The sequence below is a fragment of the Spermophilus citellus genome, assembly GCF_964194105.1.
Source record: "Spermophilus citellus genome assembly, chromosome: X".
Lineage (NCBI taxonomy): Eukaryota > Metazoa > Chordata > Mammalia > Rodentia > Sciuridae > Spermophilus > Spermophilus citellus.
This window is the reverse complement of record NC_138190.1, coordinates 31,443,489-31,460,314: the sequence shown is the minus strand read 5'-3', so window position 1 is coordinate 31,460,314 and position 16,826 is coordinate 31,443,489. Positions and strand designations below refer to the sequence as shown.

Sequence of the window (16,826 nt, the reverse complement as noted above, 5' to 3'; positions counted from 1 at the left end):
CCTCTCATTTGAAGGTTTTTTATTTGTGTCCAATATAAATAGAGGTTTTGTGGGAAACCTGAATTAGCTAAAAATCTGCTGTTAATTTTATGATGTGAGAATAGCCCAAAGGTTAGAAAATTGTGTTCACTTAAAAGCAAAAGCTCCTAATATACCTATCAGAACTTCAAGAAGACAGGATAGTGGCCTTGATTCCACCATGCACCACAAAACTTTTAGTTGAAAAAATATACATTTAAGAAAATGCTGAAATCAGAATTTTTAAAAAATATATCACAATCAACCATCTCAGCTAATTTAGAGCTATCATTGAAAGACAGAGATGAAATTCCAAGAGGACCAGCCTCTGTCTTTTCTAAAGGCAAACTGTCATTTCTAAAAATGGTCACAGTGGTATTTTTGGTCTCTCATGATCCATTCCCTAACAAGAGTTTACTTCCCTCCCCTTTCCTTAAAAGGAAAGTCACCTGACTCTGTGACTGCTTCAACAGAGAAGGCTGCACAAGTGATATTCCATGTCTCCCAAGGCTGGATCACAGAAGGCCACATGGCTTCTATCTGGCCCAAGCCTTTTCTCACTATGAAGAAACTATCCCTGGAAGCAGCCACCATGCTGTGAGGAAGCCCAACTTCAACTACATAGTGAGATCAAATGGAGGTGACCCAAGATCCCCAACAACAGCCAGCATTAAGACATATGAAGCTGGGCACAGTGGCACAAGCCTGTAATCCCAGCAACCCAAGAGACTGAGGCAGGAGGATCACAAGTTCAAGGTCAGCCTCAGCAACTTAGTAAGACTCAGTCTCATAATAATAAATAAAAGGGCTTGGGATATAGCTTAATACTAGAGCACTCCTGAGTTAAATCCTCAGTACAAAACAAAAACAAAAAACAAACTAACAAAAAACAACAACAACAACAACAACATGGGAGCAATAAGACATGTGAATGAATGGGGCTTCAATGGATTCTAGTCCCCCATCTTTGAGTCACTCAGTTGATCCACAGTTGGAGCATAGATAAGCTTTCTTCCCCTTTGAACCTTGTCCAAAATGCAGATTCCTAAGCAAATTCAATGTTATCATTTTAATTCATTAAACTTTGAGCTTAGTAAGTAGAACACAGACTCAGGATTAAAAGCATGTACGAATGACTTTCACTTGAAACAAAATAAACAGCATGTTTTGTCTCCCATTTGGAGCCCCAAGTGCAAAAAGAAATAAAAAAAATATACATACCTCTTCCAACAGTGATGGTCTGCTCCAAGACGCTTATATACAGCTGCAGGGTCAATTGGGGGGCGGAGCCCAGAAAAGCCTGGATCACTGAAGCCCGGCTAAATGCAGAACGGTGGGTAAATAGCTTGCCTTCTGCCTGGCCCACCTCCTTCTCAATCTCCTCTGAGAAGCCATTTTTTGGCATCTGCCGCTTCTTGGTGATGCTGACATAAGGTTCTTCACTGTGGCCTGACTGACAGTAGATGCAGAAGACTTCAAAACACCTGAAAACAAATCAGAAAGTCATAATAATTACAGATGGGCAGGATTCTCCTTTCTCAGTCATCCTGCTTCCAATTGTTCTGGTTCTCAAAGCCTTGACTTGGCTGTTTTGGACTATAATCATCCCTCTAAGTTATCCCCTCCAAGGACCAGTTCTAAGCACTTGGTCCTCTTCAGGCCCTCCTGCAGGCCAATGGGAATTGAGTAAGAACCAAATTGAGGGGTGAGGGCTGGGGATGTGGCTCAAACGGTAGCGTGCTCGCCTGGCATGCGTGCGGCCCGGGTTCGATCCTCAGCACCACATACAAAGATGTTGTGTCTGCCGAGAACTAAAAAATAAATATTAAAAAATTCTCTCTCTCTCTCTTTCTCTCTCTCTCCCACTCTCTCTTTAAAAAAATAAAAAAATTAAAGTAATTAAAAAAAAAACAAATTGAGGGGTGACACCAAAGACCACAGAGGAAAGGAAACTTACTAGAGAATGGAAAGTGGATCAGGCTCAAATCACACAAAAAAATATTCAATTTTCCCTATTGACACATCAGCTGTGCAGCCCTGGGCAAATAACTTATCCTCTGAGCCTTTTCTCTCAATTATAAAGCAGAAAAGATAGCTACTTTGCTGTGAAAGATGGCAATAACACACACACACACACACACACACACACACTCCCTAGAATAGATTCCCCAAACCGTTCTAGTTAAAGCAGAAAGTATAGTTGGGCAATTGCCCAGCTCAGGAAAGCTTGCCATCTAGCATTTCACTGGAAGACCACAATATGTTACCTATCTCATTGTCCTCATAAGCCCTTGCATGGCAGGGCTAAAGCCAATCATGCCCAGTGGCTTGCCAGATATGTCTTATAGAATTCCAAGTCTGCTCTAGGGACAAAGTCTTAACCAATAACATTTCCAGAATGAGAATATCTGGCTTTTATACTTGATTTCCTCTTTAGGTAATGATATGGCTGCTGAAAAGGGGAAGAGTACTAATGCCTGTGATTTAAGTACACACACACACACACACACACACACACACACACACACACACATTGAGAGACAGACAGGGATGGCTAAAAGTGTGAAACAAAATGTTAATCGTGAAGTCTAGGTGGTGGGTACTTGGGTGTTCACAGGAGAAATCAAGTTTTCTTCTATATGTTTGAAATGTTCCATAATAAAAGGCAGGGAAAATGGGTTATCCCTAGGAATAGGAAAAACATTCATGGCCTTAGGTTTAAAAATTGTTTAAGGCTTTTTTCCCCTTGAAACATGTACTTTCATAACAACCTTATAATGCTGCTAGAAGATTTTATAGCTTCATCTACTTTATTGAATGTTGTTAACTTTATACTCTCACCCTGAGGCAACTATGGCAATGAGAATACATTTATAATTTGAAATAATAAAATAAAGTCATTGATGCAAGGTAGGAAATGCAGGAATTTTTCTGGTGAGTACAAAGTGAACATATTTTGTGATTATTACCTTTGCTCCTTGTTTCTGGGAGAAAGAATGAGTGCTGTGGTGGGGGAGAGGTTTATCTAGTACATTTTGTGCAGTGAGGTCAAGGTTACTTCAATATATTACATGAAAACATACAAAATAGCATGTGCCAGTTTGTTCGGCTGAAAATAATTATAACCAAGTTCAGGTCATGAGTTTGAGCCCAGCTGGTCCCAAACACAAATATGTGACTGGGGACTGAATGAGGCCTAGCCACTTTAGCCACTACACACTGCCAGACCATTGACAACAATATAGATTGGAAGATAGAACAAACCAATAGGCATTTTTCCCCCTCAAATATATGAAGAGTGAAGATGCACTTTACTCAGTGCTACAGGGAATGCAAAAAATAGCTGGATGTACCCCTGCCTCATTGAGAGGTGCTCATTATCTAAATGGAGCAATGGGATATTGAATAAGGATAAGTAATTGAAACTACTAACATTTATACAGTAGTTTTAGCTCATAGAATATTTTCTTATATATTTTCTCACTTAGAAAGTCTACTACAAGAATTTGAATCAGCATTATTTGTAATAGCAAAACTGCATGAATACTCTCAAGGTCTTCAAAATGAAAGAGTAATTAAATAAATCACAATATATCCATTCAATGCAATACTATGTGGTGCTTAAAACTGGTGGTTTAGAAATACATCTACTGACATTAAAAAAAAATGCTGGGCTGGGGATATAGCTCAGTAGTTGAACACCCTAGCATGCTCAAGGCCTGGGTTTCATCCCCAGCATCAAAAATAAGTAAATAAACAAGTAAAAATTAAAATATTTAGTAAATAAAAGAAACAAATGGCAACAGAATATATAGAGAAAATTACATTTTTAAAAAAGAAAATTATACACAAATATAAATACATACAAATTACACACACAAACACACAGTGGCATGTTTGAGCTGCTTCATACTGACTCAAGAGCACTTACTGTTAAATAGGAATTTTGTATAGCCAGTTGTTAAACAACTAGTAGCTTGATCACATTTGATGGGGATAAACACATTGTGGAAATCTGAAAACACTGAAAATCAGAGCTTGTTTACCTTGAGAGTTTATAAGCATTCACCATAAAAATATTAGTAAGAACTTACAACAAAACATTAAGAATTATTCTTTTTGTTTTGTTTTGTTTTCTTTACTGTACATATCTGTTTTCTGCTTTTTTGTCATTTCAACAACAAATATGCTTTACTTACATAACAAAATTAAGTTTAGAGTTTGTTTGGTTTTTTTTTTTTGTGGTGCTGGGGCTCTGTGCATGTCAGGGAAGCACTCTACCAACTGAGCTGTATCCCAGCCCAAGTTTATAGAGTTTTTAAAAATCAAAACAATAAGCAATCAAAATACCAATACATGCTGAGAGCTAAATTAATGAATTGAGGATTCAGTTAGGAGGAGAATGGAATTCTCTTAAGGCTGAGGAGGGGGCTGTGTGAAATGGGAAGCATTTATAGAGTTGTGGACAAAATAAAACTTCATTCATCAATCAATGGAAATAGAAGGTACCAGAATGAAATAATGAAGTGACTCTAAAGCCAAGAGAGACTTTATCACAATCTACTGCTTTTCCCAGGTAATACATTGTCTTAGCACACTTTTATACAATCTAGGTGTTTAATAAATCTGTTAATGGCCCCAAGATCTTTTGCCACTACTGGGTAAGAAAACTAAGCAGAAATGAACTACTGCTGTATTCTTGGAATTCCACAAGACTTATCTAATTACTCCAAATATGTTTTGGTAGTCTGTTTTGCTTAAGAAGTATCTAAATAAAGCCCCAAATTAGATACTTTCAACAAAATTATTCAATGTATGACTGCTGCTCAGGTAGAATGCCTGTTAGCATGTTCGAGGCCCTGGGTTTTATACCCAGCACATGCATGCACACCCACACACACACACACAAAAAAAACTTTTTTTAATCATTCAAGGTAGTTTTCCAGTATCATGTACATCAGGGGTCAGGAAATTTTTCTGTAAAGTATTTACAGAGAATAAATATTTTAGGCTTTATAGGCCATGGTCCCTGTTACAACTGCTCAGCTCTTGCCTCTGAAGAGCTAAAACAGATATAGGCAATCTATAAATGAATGACCATGATATAAAACCAATAAAACCTTACTTACAAAAACAGGTAGTTGAGGGAATCTGGCCAATGGGGCACAGTTTACCAACCACTGATGTAGATAGATAGATAATCAGTAGTTGGGTCCATTTTTTTAACTTTATCCCATTAGCAAGCATCATATATCCCATTTTTTTAGCATAAAACCAGGAGTTTATTTCTTAGCTGAAACCATTCATGTTGATATCAGTACAAATAACTTGTGGAACCAGAGACCCTAATAAAAATACATTTTCCAAAGAAATACTATGATTTCCTATAAGCCATGTTATCTTCACATGACATGCATGCTCTGAGAGGCTACACAAGAACCAAACTGGTTAAGTAGAAAACGCTGTAAGACCTTTGAAGAGCCACTTCCTTAATCTCTTTGAGCCTCAATTCCTGGACTGTAAAAATAAGATAATGACAGTTAGCTCACAGGGTTTTATAGTGGATGGAATGAAACACCATAAAAGCACTTTGCCAATGAAATAAATATTCTTTAAATGTAGACTGCTAAATTTTCTCAAAAGTTTACTATAGAGGGAAAGAGTATGGTGAATCATTTTGCAATGTTCTCTAAAGATTTTTGGAATTTCTTAGCCTTTATTATACAAACACAGATTTGTAATGTACCATTTTTTCCTCATTACACCAGTAAATAAAAATGGGGGGAATTTTTTGATCTTGTAACTCATTTACATTTACACCTCTCAATCAATTTATGAAAGTTAACTGTAAAAGAATGATCAAGGGCTGGGGATATAGCTCAGTTGGTAGAGTGCTTGCCTTGCATGCACAAGGCCCTGGGTTCAATAAAAAAAAAATCAATAGAATGGTGCTCATTCTACTGAATGGTTGGTTGGTTGGTTCTGGTAAGTGATGTTTCCCCCTCCCTGTTTTTCCAAAGTATCTATTATAATTCACGGTAAGATTTTCCTTAAAATTGAGAAGAAAAATAAATTCACGGTATTATCCAAAGTTCATATTCAGATCCATCCTTAATGTAGAAACAACCATATAAACTGCAGCTACAGATTTACATATAAGACTAAAATGCAAGATATAAATAAGCTGCTCTCTCAATGCCTTCCTAAAGGAAAGGAGGGAAAGAGTGGAGTTAATGGTATTTAGTCCATAATCATTAGTATAATGTATTATGGGGGGATGATTTTTTTTTTTTTTGATGAGGTGCTGGCATGGAACCCAGGCTTCCTGCATGCTACCTAGGCAAGCATAGTACCACTAAGCTACACCCCAGCAATACTCCTCTATTGCAGTTTAACTGGGCTATCATCCTTTGTGAACTCAAAACCAGCATCTAAGAAGAATGAGTTTGACTAGTACCTACCAGAAGTTAAATAGAGCTGAACTGTCCCAAAACAATTTAGAAGGATGAATAAATCCAACAATAAGTGGGGAGAGGGAGAAACACCATGCCTCTCTTTTGTTTGGGGGAAATAGTTTTAATCTTTACGTGAGCTGATGTATTAGAGTTTCGATAGAACTAATCAGCAAGAAAAAATTCCAGCAGATACTAAGTCATGTTAATATATGACAATAAATTGCTTTTGTTTTCATCTGGAAGTTAAGAGACTTGGAACCATATTTTGTGTATCTCAGCTCTCAGATCATGGGTCCAGTATCTCCTTGAAATGAATCAGCTGCGTTAGAATGAGAGACTCCTTGGCAGTGGAAGAAGGTTGCCTGTTGTTTTGTTTTTACCTCTTATTTTGTTCCATTCAGAATTTTCTGGAAATAAGTTTTTTTGTTTTCTTGGTTTTTTACAGTGTTGAAGTTTTCTATGTAGTGATCTTTCAAAGCACCAAACTTTTCCTTTCCTTAATAAAATTATGTTTATTGTAAAAACTGAAATATATAGAAAAGTATATAATAAAGGAGAAAATTATATACTTTCCTGTTTTTCTAAATACTAAAATCACACCTCACCTTTTAGAAATTACTGCTCTTAACAGCTTAGGGTATTTTCTTCAGCTAAGGTTTATACTTGTCATCTTGTTTTTATACTTAATGTTATGAGCTTTGTTTTGGGTTACTCTTGGTGTTTAGAATTTAAAATGACGGCAATGATAGGTATTCTCATTTACTTAGATGGCTATTTAGGTTGTTTTAGTTTTAAAATTTAAAACTTTTTCTTAAGGCAGAACTACTAATAAAATGTACTATACACTCTGCTTTCTTTCATAGAACATAGTAAACATAAATAACTTGATTCCATTTTTTAAGAAGCCTTGGGAACATGGTCTGGTCTGTCATTTCCCTCATCTATAAAGTGGGGACACAGTAGGGAAAGGGGCCTCCCTCACCCCAGAACCCAAATTGTCAATAAAGGTTGTTTTTGTACAGAAAATAAATAAATAAATAAATAAATAAATAAATAAAGTGAGGACAAAGGCTGGGGGTGTAGTTCAGTGGTAGAGTGCTGGCTTAGCATGCACAAGGCCCTGGGTCCCATCCTCATCACCTAAATAAATAAATAAAAATCGTGGGGGCAATTACAGCTACCTCATAGTGATGAGTCAACAAACAGGGAACATACTGAACCACTTAACAGAAGAAGCTTTTGAGAAATGACAGTTCTCCCACGTCAAGCCACTGAACTGAGTTTCTCTTCACTGTTGAAGTTAAGAAATGATGAGTGCCTTGCCCAAAGTCAGATCACATTTTTTTTTTTTAACTCAGCAGGAACACTATTGGGACCACAGGGCTTGCTTGACTAGAAGGACTTTCTCTTCACTAAACAGCTCCAGGTGACAGGACTTTGTAAACTTTCCCTCACCTCCCCCCTCCCTCCCTTTTTCCTCCTTTGATTCTTGCTCAGCTGTCAGGACAACAGTAGCAACTTGTCACTTCTGCCAGCATACACTTTTCTCTTTGTTTCTAGGATTCCAGGGCTTCTGGAGGCTGGGAAACTTGTTCACCAAGTTTGCCATGACTATGTATAAACCAGTGTCAGCTGGAATGTCTGTTTTTAATGGGAACTGCAAACGTTTTCTAATAGGGCTTTGTAAACTCTATCCTGCTACTCAACTGTGTGTATGTGATGTTGTGTGTGGGTGTGGGTGTGTGGTACTTGTGTGAGTGGAGAAGAGACAATTTGATTTCCTGGTAGAAAATGTTCTTGGTTAGCTGAACTTTGTAGTCCCTGAGATGTGTCTCTGGTCTTTCTCTCTTCAAATTCCTCTGTCACCTCTATTTCGAATTCAGGATTACAAATTTGTTTTGAATCCAGATAGAAAACCGTTTATTTTGCTTATCCTAGAGATGAAAGATAGGAAGACAACACATTTTAAACTCCCTTCAAAGGCCTTAGATAAAGGCAAAGTCTGTTTCATTCCCATATATTTATTTCTACTTGCCTTGTGGTCATAAAAACTATTTCCAGAAATGTCACTGACAGTTCTTTTTAACACATAGCCAGTTGTTATCTTCATGGCCCATTGTGTACTAGCTTTCACGACTATGTTTATAACTTAGGCAGGGCTGGAAGACATTTCTACGACCCCATATGTTTCCACACTCCATAATAATCATCATACCAGCGAGACAAAAGACGGGTACGTGGATTTCTAGACTCCTGCATGCCAATTAAATACACTAGTATTTGCGAAGCACTTAGAACAGTGCCTGGCACACAGCAAGCTCCACGTGTCTGATAAATCAAACGAAACCACCTGCTTTAAAAGCGGCTTAGAACCCACTTCCAAGGATCGGTGACCACACAAGCCAATTTTGCCGGCGCCCCCTGGACCGCGGAGAAGGAACCCCACGAAGCTGCCATTTTTGTCGGTCAAATTCAGGTGAATGTTGACAAGTTCACATGATGGTACCAGACGGGAATGCGGGTGGGGGGGGGGCAGCTTTAGTGTCATTATACTAGGATCCTGCCACATTCTGGTGACTGGAATCGCGAGGCTGGAGGGGAGGGCGGGTCGGCTTCGGGCCGAGCCACCTGTCCCTACCGGAAGGCCGCCCCCCTCGCTCGGGCTGGTGGGGGGAGCCGGCCGGGGGCTGCGGCCTAGGCTGGCTCCCGGCTTCCGCACGCACCTGAACAGGGGCCCGAGTTGAAGCAGGTGCAGTAGCAGCACGAGCGGGCGATCGCGGCTCAGGTCGCGGTGCACGAAGAGGAGGGTGAGCTGCACTAGCGCGCACGGCATCAGCGAGAAAAACAGCGTCAGCGCCTGCCACATGCGGTCCCCGCCTGACCTGTAGGTGCTGCTCAGGTAGAGCGCCGCCGTCGTCTCGGCTACGAACAGAAACACGGACGCCAGCACCGAGGCCGGGAATTTCATCTCCGCGCTTCAGCGGGGCGGACCGGGGACGGACGCTGTGGCCGTGGCTGTGGCGGCGGCGGCGGCAGCGGCGGCGGCGGCGGCAGTGGCGGTTACCCTAGGGGTTCCTGACATGCCCAGCCCCGACCAACTCCCGCGCTGTGCGCAGCCCGCCGAGGGCACGCGGGCCCGGCCGACCGGCCCGGGCGTTGGAACTGGGCCTGGGGGGTAACCAACCCGGCTGGGGTGGGGCTGGCGGCGCGGCCCCGATGGGACACGCCCACGCGCACCGTGCGCCGCCCGCGCGCCAGAATGCCCACTGCGTCTCTGTAGTGACGGTCCCCGGGCGGGCCGCGAACCCGCGCCCTGAGACAGGCGCTCCGCGCCACGCCGGGAGTCTGAGAGAAGACAGCCGGCCCGGCTCGCCGCGCGTGCAGCCTCTGGGTCCTAGAGTCCCTTGGTCGGTTCTGTCTGTGGAAACTGGTCACATCCCTTTCAAAAACTGCAACCAACTGGGCCCAGAATTAGGATTTGGCCGCCTTTCCAGCCCGGTCTTTTATTTTTAGGGCCGAGGAAACGCCTGATTCTTCAAAAGACTAGAGTTTGGCATCATTTAAAATAATCAGACCACAGAGATCCTTTTCAAAGTACAAGTGTATTGCCATGACCCACCACTGTGACAGGGAATAGTTGAACTTTTCACTTTGCCTGCGAGCAGGCCCCTTCGTCTTCCAAATATAGTGGTCTGAAGCATTGCTAGTGGTGAAAGAGCATCAGATAATCTAGGAGCCAAAGCCTCTCCTCCCAGAACCCGCCTACAAAATGTATTCCTCTGTAACTGACTAACTCAGGTCAAAGACCAGGGCCTAATAAGGAAGCAGTTTTCTTGGCCAAGCATACCTCTGCTTGCTGTTGTGCCAATCCTAAAACTAACACAATTCCTTTTCACCGACTGAAATTGAAGCCACCTTCAAGACATCAGGGTGGACTCAGCCCACCCCTGTCCCTCAGACCTTCATCTCTCTAAAACCCAGGCTTTAACCTATCCCTACAGGAATTAGATTTTAATAATTATAAGATCTCTTTCCCTGCTGCAATTGGGTGATTTCAATCTTCAGGCGTCTCAGGCATTTTTCTATTTAGGAAAATAATGTGAACTCAGAATGTGAAAATTTAGATGGGATCAAGACAAAGAAAGTGGAGGGAGAGAACATGATGAGCTTTTATCTTAGTTGTTATGTGATAAGGGAAAATCTATTTATAAGGGTTGAGGGGAGGATTCAGCGAAAAGCTGAGAGGTACCAGGCCCTTTTTCCAAAAGGATTACTAATGTCTATTTATAGAACCCAGCAGGCCACCATGCCCTGGATCAAGATACACACACTGTCACCAACACAAAATCAGCAGCGGCACTCCAGAGTATCTGTGTAATGTTTTATTTAGCTTTCAAAGGAAAATTAATTAGTAGCTTATATTATTAATTGGAACACAGTAACTATTTAGCATTAGATTTTAAGGCCAAGGATTATCACAGGTTTTACATTATTAAGTGGACTGTGTTATGGTGCAGGGAGGCAGTAAGCCAATAAATAACATCACTTTAAACACTATAAAGACCAATTTATGGCAAATTATTTTCTACAAGTACAAAACTAATACAGAAAAACATATTGGAAAGATCACAGTGTTTAGAACATAGTAACAGTTTTATAAACAGGTGCATCTCTAATCTTCTGACTCAGTCTTCCATCTGAAGATATTTCATCATACCATGCAGTGGCTTTGAGCAAACTCCTTACACGAAGAAAAGCAATATCAACTGTAGTACTTCCCACTCCAGGAACAAAAGCTAAAATCCGCTGAGCATTTTTAAGTCGATCTTTCTTTGTTGGTCTGTACACCAACTATTTTACCCCAGTGACCATGTCTTTCTCTGTTGTCATTTGCCATTTTATCTTTGAGAATAACGTGTGCGTTACAGCTTGTAATTGCTAGTGTCCTTGACAAATGCCTAAGTGGATTTTCACTAAAATCACTAAAGATCAATTTAATGTCATATTTTGCACTATATTTTCTTACTAGGACCGAAATAGTCATTCTTCTTAAAAATATTATATACACAGAATAATAGATTTATAGAAAGTGATGTTTTGGTATAATATGTAACATATCAGGATACTTGAGAGTTTGGTTTTATTAGAAAGTGTGGTAGTATGACATTTTGTGATACAGTAAAATTTCTGGCAGAATGTTCAGCTCTAAATTTAGAACTAATTGTTACTAATGTGTCTTTGAAAGAAATTTAAAGTTCCCCTAAGGAAATAAAATAATTAACAAGAGGTCAGCTTGCTGACTTGTTTTGACAAAAAGGCATTGTTTTTAAAGTCTTTTATTTTGTGTGCAAGTCTTTCAAACTTTTTGTTATATACAACAGATTAATAGGATTTTAAAGTAGTAAGGGCTAATTTCTATTATTTGGTATATTTTTATAATTTTATGTTTTTAACTCTGCATCTGTGCTGAGACAAATATATTGTAAAGAATACAATTTTACTAATAACACTCATTCACTGAGCAGTTCTTCAAATTCAGTAGTACTTTAAATAATGGTAATTATTTATTCCTAGTTAGGAATAAACAGTTATACTATATTGGCATTTTATTCCTTTGCACACACCCCCATAGTCACGGAATTGCACTAATTTGCTACTTGTGAAATGTATCATTAGGAAAATGAGTTCTTTTTTTCCAATGATACAATCGTATTTCTATAAGTATTGTGAATTGTGAAAAAAACCTTTTTTTTTGTAAAGTAAATTCTATTCATTTGGGAAATGCACATTCTCAAGATAATATATAATGTTTGACTATTCCTCAGTTGTATATGGCTTTACAAAGTGTTTTCTCTAATAATTGAATTCTACAAAATCTATTTTTTTAAATTTTTGTTAATTTACCGCCATTAAATCCAAGAGATTAAAATTCAGACTTCCCTTCCAAGCAGAACTCCTCTGGATGTTCAAAGTTGGAGAAGCTGTTACCTTTTTAGAGAATGGATTGCCCTTCCTTATCAGATTCTAAAATCAAACTATTACACTTAGAATACCCCACTCCTGCTCCTGGAGAGTCTATGTTAAACACATGTTCTACTGCATTTCCAAGAACAAAAGAATTCTTTACTGCTACTACAGTCTTCAGAAGACATCTCTAACACTGAAAAACTAAAGTCCTAAAAAAAGACAGACAAAATCGATCATTTAAATCAATCTACTTATTTGAATACATCCACATATGAGGTTACTACAGCCACTTGAACCAAATTCAGTGGCAGAATTAATTTAGTGGTAATTGCCACTTAAACACAGATCTTAAAAGTGAACTTATGGGGACAGCATCACAGGCCCCAGTAAAATCATGTTGCAAAAAGGTCATTTGCTAAAGAGTGACAGTAGACAAGTATAGTCTAAATCTTCTTTAAATTGACTGCTATGTCAGTTACTTCATACACAATACAAGAAGAGTACACAGTGAAGCGTCGAAATGAACACCATACACATAAAAAGAAAGCATCTGCAGAACTCGACATGGATAGATTCTGTGTTTATACATGTACACATTCTGATGTTTCTTCCCTCATCTTTTTAAAGTATTCATCATGTCTGAAAGTTAAGAAGAATATGTATATTTAGGTACTTTCTGAAGATCTATGTCCATGTGGAAGAACTTAAAGCCATATGATGGTTTCAGTTTAGGAAGTGGTTGTTCTAGAATAAAAAAGTTATCTTGGTTCTCAGGTGATTGGGGGGGATGGGGGGGAGTAGAGATGCTCCAAAGAGCATGAAGAAGGAGATGAAAACACCAAGTTTTTTTTTTCATAGAGACACTCGTGGCAATTTCTACAATACTTATGGACACAGAACTCAACTTCAAACAGGATTCTTTACCCAGGAGTTTGCTTAAGAGTCTGTATTGTTAATGTGCCATGGAATCTCCAAAAGAGGATAAAAGAATAAAACATCCCTAATTACTTAGTCACAAAATCTGTTTTTCCACCATACAGTTCTTGGTACTGCTATGCTGCAATTGGGGAAATATTGTAGTACTCCTATAGCAGACAGTATTCTCTTTTCATTTTATTTCATAACAACAAAATTGGTATAAGCAGTAGAGAGACCTTATCCGTGGGATGCTAGCTCTGCACTGTCCTATATGGTAGCCAACCCACATGTGGCTCTTGTACACTTGACTAGTACAATAAATATAAAATGCACACTTGATTTTAAAGGCAGAGTACAAAATAGGTTAAAATCTCATTAATATTTTTATATTATAATTGTATTGAAATGATAATGTTTTGGATATACTAAGCCTAGTTGAATACATTATTCACATTAATTTCACTCTTTTTACTTTTTAAATGTGGCCACTAGAACGTTTTAAAATTACATATGTGGTTTGCATTTTTGGTTCACATTATATTTGTGTTGGACACTGGTGCTGTATTTGTGAAATTCATGGCTATTATCTTTGATGGATGGAAACTAATGGCTTTAATCTTTAAGTTTTAATAAAAAGGAAAGCTTAAGACAGACAACTGGAAGTGTGACTAGGGTCCTTGTTAATTGTGTGCAAATTTATTAGAGCAGTTAGCTCAAAGTTAAGACCCATTCATTAAACAATATATGCTTGAACATTATCTGTTCCTAAGGCATTTCTAATAGCTAAATGTTGGATTTTATTTTATAAGTGACAGTCTTCTTAAGCCAGTTTCTTTTTTCCCTACACTGATTACACACAGAGAAAGTGAGAGAGAGACAGATAGGCAGAGAGGGAGAAACTGTTTTCCACAGGGACTAAGAAAAACCAAAGAGGAAGCTCACAAGAAGTCCTTGCAAACCATTTCACAGCCCTGGACAGTTATGTTTTCCCTCTCTTTCTTCAGTATCATGCAGGGAGGAGAAAGGCAAGAAATGAGGACAAATAGGAGGAATCACTTCCAGTGTTCTATAGCACAGTAGGGTCACTATTGTCTACAACAATTTTGACATACTTAAAAATAACTAGAAGAGACAGATGTTTTCCAACACATAGAAATAATAAATATTTGAGCAGATCGATATGCTAATTACCCTGATTGGATCATTATACATTGAATACAAGAATTGAATTATTGTACTATCTTCCATAAATATGTTCAAATATGTCTTAACTACAAATAAAAAGAAAGGAGAGGGTAATCTGTTCTTTTAACTCATACAAAGCATCAGCCCTCCCCCCACCCCAGCGCAGAACAAAAATGTCAATGATTTGGCTTTCACTTTAAATGATTTTTCAAATTCAATTCAGAGGGGTAAATAACAGATGCACAAAGGCAAAAGAAGATGCAGGGACTCCTGCAGAGAAGGGACTTCACTGTTTGTAAAGAAGTCTAGGAGGAAAAGACCCAGTTCTATACTTTAAGAAAATGAAAACAAATACTCTTTTAAATTCTAAAGGCATCATCCATCAGATTGCAATTCATTAGCACTTTCAATTAAAGCAATGAGAGAGAATGCACTTCCAGTATAAGATTTATCATCATGGATGAGGCCTAAACATGTAATATAGCATCAACTTTGGCTTTTTTTTTTTTACAACAGTAAAAATAAAATGACCTCCATAAATAAATATGGAGGGGAAGCAGGACAAATGCAGCCACCATCCTATTTTTTATGCATAGGTGCACTTGTAGTGGGCAGTCCTGGACTTGTGATCTGAATACAGAATAGGCCCAGCTCCTGATGACCTTGAGGTCAGCCCTTCTGTCCAGAGGGCAGTCCAACCCTACTGAGCCTGGAGCTCTTAGCTAAGAACAGATGGGGAAGGAAGAGATAAGGAGAAAACTTTCCCTCCCATGAGAAAGGAGGTCACATGATTAAGCAGGCACAGGAAAAACCATCAGAAGGAGCTATTTAAAGGAGAAGGAAGACAAGAGGCATCGAATCAGGTTTAGGATTACAGGTCCCAGGAAGGAGTAAAATCCATGGGTAAGACTGTACTGGCTCTTTGCGCCATTAAATGTACATCCATAACCCACTTTGAGATGCTGAGCTTCTGTAAGTTCCTCACCACCACCACACAGTCCTTTGTCTGTCTTCTCATTGCTTTCCTTGCCAAGTTCATGCCCAATATCCTAGGGCCTTGGCAAATTTGAGTCTTCATAGTTTTAGCTACTAATTTGAGACAATATTGAATAAATAACCCAGGTCCCCCAAAGAAGGCCTCATAGGCTGTTGAGAATGTTTCTATTCTTATATGTCACCAGCTCTGAGGCCCAAATTAAAGTGCAGATCAAACTCAATCCAAAATTACTCTATTTACCAGTTCATTTTTGCTCTGGAGAACTGGACTGCCTGTTCCCTTTCTTGTGTAACTGGCACTGTAACCCTTTGTTTCAAATAAGCAAAATAAATGTTTACATTAAAAGGGAGCTCCTGAGCTAGACCAGCTTATCCCTATGTAGTAAGCCCTGGTAAATCAGAAACTTCTGAGGCACAAATGCTATAGTCCAGACTGTTGGTAAAATATAAAAAATGTACACTTGGTTTTTACCTATCCAGTGATCCAGATCTCAAGAACTACATTCACATATAGACATTCCATGTGGCTGAAATGCTATTGGGAGTCAACTGAGCATGATTTTCTATGCATATAGTAGGTATGAAAATATAGCATCCTTTTTAAATATATAAAGGACCTGCACATTACAAAACTCTCCTATATCCATTATATCATCAGTGACCCTCATGAAAAAAAACCCTGTGAAATGAATGGGGTGATTATTATACTACAGTGGTCTATGGAAGTGTCAGGAAAAGGCTTTGAGATTTCCAAATAAGGGCTCTTGGCATAACTATTTTTTTTCCTTGTAATTGTTTTCTCTCTCTCTCCCTCCTTTCCTCCCTCCCTATGTTAGGGATTGAATCCAGAGCTTTGTGTGTGTTAAGCAAGCACTGTACCACTGAGCTACAAACCCAGCCCTGTGTATTTTCTCAACATGGATATAAATCACAAACTTCCATTTGTTGCACCAAAATTATTGATATGCTCTCTACAGAAGTTGACATAATTTACATACCACCTTGATTAAAATCTTAAATCATGTTAAATCAAGTTAAATAGGTTGTCAGTGGAGAGCTAAGATTAAGCATAGACTAAGAAAATGATCCTATTTGTTTTCTGAGTTATGAGTAAATGAATACTATTATCTTAATAACACAGTCAATTACATGAAGAAGCACAGGGAAATATATGCTGTCAAACTTCTGTTCTCAAATATCAAGAGTTGAACAAAGACTGGGTGCAGTGGCGCATGCCTATAATCCCAGTGGCCAAGGCAGGAAGATCCCAAGTTCAATGCCAGCCTC

At 38.9% G+C, this 16,826-nt stretch overlaps 1 protein-coding gene across 2 annotated transcripts in view; it reads right to left on the bottom strand.

The window, feature by feature from the left end:
• Positions 1-13,303, bottom strand: part of XK (X-linked Kx blood group antigen, Kell and VPS13A binding protein) — a 72,202-nt gene extending 58,899 nt beyond the window's left edge. Inside the window, exons 1-2 of one of the 2 annotated variants that reach the window (XM_081277097.1) lie at positions 9,356-13,303; positions 1,240-1,502 (exon numbers count right to left, since the gene is read on the bottom strand). In XM_081277097.1, coding sequence (XP_081133223.1) covers positions 1,240-1,502; positions 9,356-9,441 — 349 coding nt within the window. In that variant the 5' untranslated portion in view covers positions 9,442-13,303. Of the gene's footprint in view, positions 1-1,239; positions 1,503-9,196 lie in introns of both variants that reach the window. The other variant, XM_081277096.1, reaches the window with a different exon arrangement.
• Between the last annotated feature and the right edge of the window lie 3,523 nt (positions 13,304-16,826).